This window comes from Labrus bergylta, chromosome 6 (assembly GCF_963930695.1).
Source record: "Labrus bergylta chromosome 6, fLabBer1.1, whole genome shotgun sequence".
Classification (NCBI taxonomy): domain Eukaryota; kingdom Metazoa; phylum Chordata; class Actinopteri; order Labriformes; family Labridae; genus Labrus; species Labrus bergylta.
The window spans coordinates 7,044,011-7,053,430 of NC_089200.1; the positions used below are offsets into that span (position 1 = coordinate 7,044,011).

At 40.6% G+C, this 9,420-nt stretch overlaps 1 protein-coding gene across 1 annotated transcript in view; it reads left to right on the plus strand.

Moving 5' to 3' along the window:
* Window positions 1-9,420, plus strand: part of ap1m3 (adaptor related protein complex 1 subunit mu 3) — a 32,029-nt gene that overhangs the window by 9,108 nt on the left and 13,501 nt on the right. Inside the window, exons 5-6 of the mRNA XM_020633763.3 lie at window positions 5,929-6,076; window positions 7,163-7,289. Of these exons, the coding sequence (XP_020489419.2) occupies window positions 5,929-6,076; window positions 7,163-7,289 (275 nt within the window). The remainder of the gene's footprint in view (window positions 1-5,928; window positions 6,077-7,162; window positions 7,290-9,420) is intronic.

The following is a 9,420-nucleotide window of genomic DNA, read 5'->3' on the forward strand; positions in this document are numbered from 1 at the left end:
GGGTAGGGCTAGACACAGCCTCTTATCATGCTTATGAAGGTTGACGGTTAAAGTGTGAACCTCGAAAAAGGCTGCAGTTTGTACACGTCAGTCTGATTTTAATGGATCCATATTAGCTCAAGTTGTACCTGTTTTTCTAGTGTGATAACAGCTTTGTATTTAAGTGGCCAGCAGGGATGGAGGTAAGAATGATGATTCTGTCTGAAGCGTATGTGTTCATTCAACAGAAAGCAGCTGGTTAAAGTGCAGCTGTGATGAACGGTGGAGCTTTATTCAGAGAGTGAAATCGACTAAATCAAATACAGTTCTTTAGCTCGACAAATGTTTAGTGTCACATTACGTACACTCCTAGTTGCTGCTCAGAGAAGTATTGGCTTACGAGGGAAGGACTTGACTTTAACAGCACCGCGGTTGCATGAGTTCAGGCTAAACACATAAGGAGTGAACTTAGAATTGAAATGCAAATGTTTGCATTGTGCATTGTTTACACTTTTGTGTCTGAAATGTCATTGGTTGTACGTGACTAATGTTTAATTTTGCATGCTATTTGTGCACCGAGGCTTGGCTGCAGTGCAAGTGTGAGTGTGTGTGTATGTCATGTGTACAGTATAGTGAGTGTGTATGGTGTCTGAATAGGACTGATAATTACCAGGCTCCCATTGGCACTCATACACAATAACACAGTCAGCTGGACACACTTGAGACTCTGAGACAGAAAACCTCTCCTCTCCCTTCCCCTCTCTCCTCTCCTCTCCTCTCCTCCCCTCTCCTCTCCTCTCCTCTCCTCTCCTCTCCTCTCCTCTCCTCTCCTCTCCTCTCCTCCCCTCCCCTCTCCTCTCCTCTCCTCTCCTCTCCTCTCCTGTCCTCTCTCTCCTCTCCTCTCTCTCCTCTCTCCTCTCCTCTCCTCTCCTCTCCTCTCCTCTCCTCTCCTCTCCTCCCCTCCCCTCTCCTCCCCTCCCCTCTCCTCTCCTCTCCTCTCCTCTCAAATACCCACACTGAGGGTTTCTGTCAGTATGCTGTTCTAGTTCTCTGGACTTATCATGCCCTCGTCCAACCCAAATCCATTTTTTCTTATACACACCCAAAGTAGCAGGTGGAATTATCTGTCAAATATGGTAAAATGTGTAAGTCTGTGTGAGGGTGGTGCATAACACTCAGCCAGGGAGACTAGGCTACATGGAGGCATGTAAATATGTTCATGCATGCAATCTTAGTATGAACTTTCATGTGTGTGTGGGTGTGTGTGTGTTTGTTATGATTGCCATTGTTATGCTAATCTGTCAGTTTGCTGCCAACCTCCTCCTTCCACAGGCTTTCATTAGCATTTCTGAGGAGAATCAGGGCAAAACAGAACAAACGGCAAAGCAACCATAACAAACCAAAGTCGACCCCACAAACCCACTTGTTGCTGCCTTTTTTATCTTTCAGCACTTTCAGCTTTTTGCACTCTGTCAACATGCATTCAAGATTCTCTAAGTGGGAGGAACTGGGGCAGAAAATGAGATTCCCCCCCCCCCTCCCCCTCAATCTGTCAATCAATTCAAAACCTGTTTATTTAGTGCTTTTCTTGGAGTACTGTAAATTTGAAATGAGAACAATACCCACAGTTTTTTTTTTCTGTGTTCTGTCGTTCAGTAGGCTTTGGTTAAACACTGTGAATATAAAACTGTATGTAGCCACTCGTTGGTTTGTAGACTTCAGGTTTGAATCCGTGTTTTGTAACTGGAAGGAGCTGAGGAGGCACCTTACAGATCCTCACCTGTCTTACTGTAATAAGCCCTAATATGATTAATGTCTTTAGGGATCCTTTTTAAATTCAAAAATCAAATGGTGCAGGATGAGAACTTTTGAAATGTTCCAGTTTTCCTTTTAAGTCCAAGTACAGTGTTTCCCCATTCATTTGGAGCAGCGGCCCACCACTTTATTTATGCAATTTACATCATTAATGAGCCCTTCTTTTATTTAAGAAGAGCATGAACGCCTTTTATGCATTTTTACTGTCCTGAGCATTTTACTGTCCTGAGCAGTGAGCTTCGTCTCTGCTCTGCTCGCGTGTTCCTGCCGAGGGCGAGTTTTTTTCGTCTTTGAAACAATCACACATCTCCTTTATGGTTTGTCTCAGACGCAGCGGCAGGATATGAATCTTGCCTGAGCCTCTTACCTGAAGAAGTAACAACTGTCTCCTTTTCTTAAACCCTATTCTGTTTGCTTTTTTAAAATAAATATCTGTGAAACGTTTACGATACTGGTACAGCTTTTGTTCACCTGCCAACTGTTCATAGCCTCTTTTTATCAACACACGTGAATAAAGCACGCTGATCTTTAAGTGTAAACATGCAATGGATGTTGTAGATCAAAACATCAATTTTTTACAGCACTGTGATTTGGATGTGTTTAAGAAACCCCCTCTTTTTGATGATCTTGATGGATTATTATTGGTTTATGTATAGCGGAGAGAGGGAGGGAGGGAGAGATCGTCGATGGGTGATCTACATTGAATTTTAATGAGAGAGAGAGAGAGAGAGAGAGAGAGAGAGAGAGAGAGGCACACTGCACCGTCTGTTTATAAGCTTGTCTCAACAGAAACAGTCTGTTTGTATGGAAGCGATTAGTGATCAGAATTCAAATGATAAAGCTAATTTGAAAATTCAAATGCATTAACAGAAATGCTTTTTAATTTTTAGAATATGAGTGTATTATTTGACTCAAAAATAAAATGATGATTAATTTATCTAATTTGAATTTTAGTTTTCAACTTCAAAAATGCACATTCTTTGACTAAATTAAAATGAGGAAGAAAATTACATTTGCTTTATCATTTTCAAAAAAATGCCCTGCCAAATCTGTATCATAATTCAAATGAAAAATCTAATTTTAAAATGAAAATACAGTAACAGAAACACGTTTAAATTTTCAGATTATAGGTGCATTATTTGACCTATATTTAAAATGAATATTCAGTCATCCAGTTTGCATTATACTTTTACTCTCTGTGTATGCATATTGTATGACATCATTCAAATGAAAACAAAAAGGTCTTTGGCTTTTCCTTTTCAAACTTGCCGTGCTAAAAAGTGATCATAATTCAGACCAACTCGAAAACGAAATTGCAAAGTGGACGGCGCAGGAAAGTGACGTTTGAATTTTCCAATTAGCTTTATCATTTGAATTTTGATCACTAATCGCTTCCATATGTTTGTGCGTTTACGGCAATATAGAGACGATCAGACCAAACAGGAACTTTCAGCCCTGTCTTCTGCTTTTTCCATGTTTGTTTTTTAGTTCGTCTCAGATAGAAACGCTTTGACAGATTCAGACTCTCTCAGCAGAAGATGTGTCTGTCACTGTGGAGGAAATCCATGAAGGAAAGAATGTAATCTGTGAGAAGTTGTCTGACTTTCACCTGCATGAAAGTTAAGTTCCCTGTCCTTCACTCCTCACCTACTCTGTCCCATTATTAGAGCCCTGTGTCCTGCTGCTAGCCAAAGTTATGTGACATGTGACATGCTTGCAAGCGTGTTGAGAGCAAGAGCGCAGACTTAGGGCCCCCCTAATGCTGGTTGGCATGAAGCTTGTTTGCATACAAACAAAGGATCATCATTTATTGACGTTTACTGTCCGCAATTATGTTGTCTACTTCTGACAGTAAAATGTCTCAAATACTTTAAGGTAAAACTTTGAGCGTTAGGAATTCTTACAGGGAAAAGTTTGTAACCTGCTCATCAGCTTCACATTTTAACCCGGGAGGTTTTTGACTATACAAAGCCAGAAACAATCTGAAATTGAGTCTGGAGGAAGGCAGACATGTTGTTAGAACTCTCACTGTTCAACTCTTGCATGAATACCGAACATACAGTCCACCTCTCAAATTAGAAACCGCATATGGAACACACACATACCGTCCCTGGGTCTTTATTTAGTAATGTTTAGACCGTGCATATACACAAACTCCTTGGACAGCCACATGACAATTGTTGTAAAATGTTTCTGCTAAAATGAGATAGCCGAGCCCGGGCCGTGCACCTTGTCTGTAACAACACAGTGTCAGCTCTGGTACATTAACTCACCAAAATATTGAACTGTCAGTGATGGAAATTTCCTATTACTGTATATTTCTTATTTTCTCCTGCTGCTGGCTCTGCACTTTTCTTTTTCTCCTTCAGAGCAGCCTGAGGATTCATGAGGAACATTGGGTCAATAAGTCATTGAATCCAGGGGAAATAGGGAGTGACAGCTGAAAACAGGAGAGAAGGAAAGTAAGGAGAGGAAAAGTCAGGAGCATGTGCAGAGAGGGAGGAGAAGAGAGATTGATTTTGAATACTGCAAATCTGACACCTTTATTTGTATGTTAGCAGTATAGAAAATAAATGGCCATCGATAGTTGACTAGAAACAGATTTTAGGCGCAGGGCTGCAAAACATCTGTATCCTTTCCTTTTGTGAATATTAGCCACTTTGCCAAAGTGGGTCAAGGATTTGTTTGACAGAGTGTCTAAAGCTCTATTTGTTTAGATGAAATGCTTCCAAGTTCCTGTGCAAATCATGGTGGAGTCCTTCATACTGACTTCTGGCTGTTTAAAATGACAGTTTAATGAAGAAATCATGGGCTTCGAGTACATTTAATATGCTGTGTGTGTCCATGTCGTACATTTCCAACCAGTTTATGAGCCATATAAAGCAAACTAAAGTCAAACTGAAATACTTTTTAAATTTATTCTTAAGTTGTACATTATAGTCCTCCAAGACTGGATTCACTGTTTTGGGAGTTGTATTTCAGGAATATTGTTGGGATAAAATAGACGACAGCTCTTCAGTGGAAATGAGGCCAGTGGGAAGTAAACAGTGGCGGGCAAGGGGGGGGGGGGGGGGTGCAGGTGTTTGGTTAGAAACAGGCTTGGTCACATGATGTTTATCCGGGCTCTCTTCTATTCTCCTGACAAGTCATTATGTCTCCCAAGACAGTGTTTGTGGATTGTTGAAACAAACTGGCTCTCCAGCTCTCAAGTGAAGTAACAAGCAGACAGGGTTGCAGTGAAGGAGGGGGTCAGTGGATGGATCAGTGGATGGATCAGGGATCAGTAGATGGATCAGGGATCAGTAGATGGATCAGGGATCAGTAGATGGATCAGGGATCAGTAGATGGATCAGTAGATTGATCAGTAGATGGATCAGTAGATGGATCAGGGATCAGTAGATTGATGAGGGATCAGTAGATTGATCAGGTATACATGGATGGATCACAGATAAATGGATGGACCAGATACCCATGGATGGATAAGGGATAAATGATTGGATCAAAGATCTGTAGATGGATCAGGGATCAGTGGGTGGATTTTCCTCAATGAACTAATTGAGTAAAAGATTTCCTCTGAAGGTTCAAATCTTCAGAAGAATTCAAACCCACTTAAGCTGTTCTATCATCTCAGATTAACTCTTCAGGACACTTGATGCAGCTTTTACTTTGTCCTGTAATCCTTATTGTTGTTGTTATCATATAAACAACCGCATTTCAGTCACAATATTATCTGTGGCTGCAGTCACAATGGGTTTATGTAAATCTCCATTTCCAATTACATCCATGAATAATCTTCATACACCATGAACAGCAGGCTGCTGTCATGTATTCTCACTTGAAAAGCTCATTTATGTGAAGTCATGAGGGATGATTAATACAAGATATAAAGAAGAAAGTAAACATTCCTCAAGAGAGATTGAGTTCATGTTGCAAGAAATAAACAAAACTGTTTGTTGCCATTTGCTTTTTGGATTACTTCAAATTACTCACTGAAACATTTCAGCTGGTTGTTGACATATTTATATTTATCATATTTATCCAAAATGTGAAATTAAAATCACCCTGATATATGAACGTCACAGACAACTTGAAGTGTATAAGATTTTTTATTTGTTTTTCCTCTGTCTCTTTCAGATACATCACCCAGCAGGGTCATAAATTAGAAGTCGGGGCGCCTCGACCTCCTGCCACCGTCACCAATGCCGTGTCCTGGCGATCGGAGGGCATCAAGTACAGGAAGAACGAAGTTTTCATGGACGTCATTGAGTCAGTTAATCTGCTGGTGAGAAAAAAAACAAACGTTTGCTTTGTCAGCATTCAAGCTTAGAGTCAGAGAGAGACAGGGGATGGAGGTTGATGGTGTATTTTTTTTTGTTGTATCCCAAAGACCTAGAAGTAGCAAGCTATACCACATACCGTGTAAACATCACAATCACAGCTTTAAAGTGAGGATGAGGAGGCTCTTTGGTAAATCCCTTTAAAATGAGGAAGGCAGACAGATCTAAGATGTCCTGTCACTTTAGAAGAGGAGACGATAAGAAGACATGAACATGCTGCTTGTTTTCAACTAAAAGAAAGAGAATCAACCTTTCTCTGAAGCCCTTGAAAAAAGCACCTCAAAGACGTCTTTACACATATCGTATGAGTCATAGTGAAAACAATCTATACTGATAAAACCACACGGCTAAAGCTGAATACGAGCTACAGTTGTCATTTCCTTTTCTGTGACTTCAGACTTCAGGAGTCTTCATGCTCTTAGTCATCGAGTCTTTACTCACTGCATGCTGAGAGCAGTTCGGTCTTGTCTTTCTGTGTGTTTGTATCTGCTCAATGCTTTATCTTTGTATGTGATACGGTTGTTTTCCTCTGACAGTTTATGAACAGTCTTACTGCTCATCTTTAGTCTTCTTCGAACTGTATCCGTACTCCATTAAGTGCACATTTCAATCGAAAGCTTGTTTACTTCCAGACACATGATTTGACTGTAAGGCTGCTATCACAGCTAATAAGATAATTTGATGTGAACACAATGCTGAACCCAAAACTAGTTTTGTTGTACATACGGATGTAATGATTCACTCAACTCATGATATAATTCTCTCACTATTTGTTTTACAAAATGAGACTGGAGACAAATTATGACTGTGAGACTATGAGTGGTGTCGATTAAGTGCTGCATCATGTTGGAAATCAGTCACTTTTTGAAGGCTCTTCTTGGAATCAAAGCATTTTTTGCAAAGCATCCTGGTCTGAGCGCACGCTTGTCTCGCGTATGTCTTGATCTCGGTCAGTGTGGTCTTGACTACAACACTACCCGAAACAGAAATGAGTAATAATGGATTTCTGTCATGTCTCTATCCGTCTGTAGGTGAGTGCAAATGGCAGCGTCCTGCGGAGTGAGATAGTCGGCACCATCAAGCTCAAAGTGGTCCTGTCGGGGATGCCTGAACTCAGACTGGGCCTCAATGACAAAGTGCTGTTTGAGATCACAGGCAGTAAGTAACAGGCACACAGTCTCTGTTAGGTATGTGTCAGACATTTGTTTAAAGTGTTTATGAGGAAGTGATAAAGTGTGAAGGGGGAGGAGATGGAAAAGTCAGCTTTATTAATACAAGTGGAGTAACGCCTAATACTTCCTCTGGAACATGTTGATAATACCCTGTGTTGATATGTGTGGTTTATTTAGAGTAAGAGAATGAGGATAATGTATACTGAGTGGGTTGTTGTAGCATTATGAGCTATTATAGCTGTGGCTCAGTTGATAGAGCTGGTCGTCTCTTAACCAGGAGATTGGGGGTTCAATCCCCAACTCCTGCAGCAACATGTCTGATTGTGTCCTTGAGCAAGACACTTAACCCTGAATTGCTCCAGCTGCTTCAGTGGGAGTGTATGGATGTATTAGTTACTTCTGATGGTCACTTAACACAGCAGCCTCTACCATCAGTGTGTGAATGTGTAGGTGTGACCTGCGGTGTGAAAGAGCTTTGAGTAGATGGAAGACAAGAAAAGCGCGACACAAGTCCATTTGATTTACCATCTATTCACACACTGAAGCAGAGGCTGCTGTGTAAACTGACCATCAGAAGTAGCTAATCCCATTTATTGATTTTTTTTAAAGGATTTTTCATTTAAAGAAATTGATTGTAAAATGTGTTCACTCATGCAGCTCACCCTGATAATTTGTACATGTGAAAATACCATAACTGTTAGACTGCATTAGTAGTTCTCCTTTACAATGCCGGGAGGTGTGTTTTTTTTTTTTTTTTTTTTTTTTTATCACACCCTATTCTCTATTTTATTTAAATACTTCTGAATCTTTCTTTGCACTAACTGTTTCGGAATCTTTTAGATAAACAGTTTATCCTGACAGTGTGGTTCCCCTGGGCTCTTTAAAATGTTAAATATCACAGGTTTAGAGTAGCTGTATACCTGCACAGGATCAGGTAGGGGTCATAAGTTCATCTCATGATCTGTCTCTCCGCTCAGTCGAGCTGACGGGGACACACCATTGTAGTGACATGCGAGAGGAGCACGTGCAAGACTTTCCTCGTCTGGAGCTGCCAGATATGACTTTTTAGAAAGAGCGCTTGTAAGCTGTCGAATGAGCATCAACCTGTTTTGTTGTTGTTTTTCTTGTTATTTTTGAATGAACTTTCAGAAAAAAACTGCTGCAAGAATATGATAGGATAATGTGTAAAAGTCAAACAATATTTACTAAATACTCTTCTGGTTGAACTCTGATTCACACTTCCACCTTCACCTCCACTCTCTGTCTGAACCCCCTCTCATCCTTCCTCATCTTCCTCTCCCTCTCCTCCTACTTTCACAATTTTTCTATTCCTTTTCCCCCTCCTCCCTCTCCTCTCTTCTGTGCTGTTTTTTTTTTGCCTCCATATCTTTTCCCCCCTTACTGCTCCTTACTTGAAGGGAAAAGACCCCATCACTGTCTCGCCTCTCTGCCTCTGAGTTAATCCTCACCCCGGGCTACAGCCCTGCAGATGAAAGGTGAGGGTCTGTGGATATCCTGTATACGCAGCCCACAGTCCCCCTGCTGTGTGATGCAGTCTGGGAAAATAACATATCCTCCCTGAAAATGATCAGAAATGATGATCAAACACACGGACACAAGCAGCAACCCACACACACACGCACCCTGAATGTTTATACAAATATTAAAATGGGTTTTGCATGTTTATTCTCAGCAGTTGCACTCTTTTACATTTCATTTTGCAGTCATTTGAGGTTTAACAACATTTGCCTGATGTGCACATTTCATCACAGGAGGATGCAGGAAACATGCGCTGAGCCAATAAATCATTTAACACTGCCCTCTGCTGGCAGAAGTGAAGAAGTAAGATTAAACATGTATAACATCCACTGTGTATTTTAACTGAAATCTGGGGCTTTATCCAACCAGTCTTTGAAATCGTTGTAAGGCATCATTCAGACAAAACAGAAATATTCAGACATCTAATGTCGAGTCTCTACATCTGCTAATACGTCCCTAGAGATTAATCATAGGTGCTTCTTTGTTTCTTTTTAGTTAAAATATTGTGGACGTGAGTATTTCGATTTTGAGTTTTTTTAAAGGTTCTTAACCTTTAAAGGAACAGTCATCAATTTTTA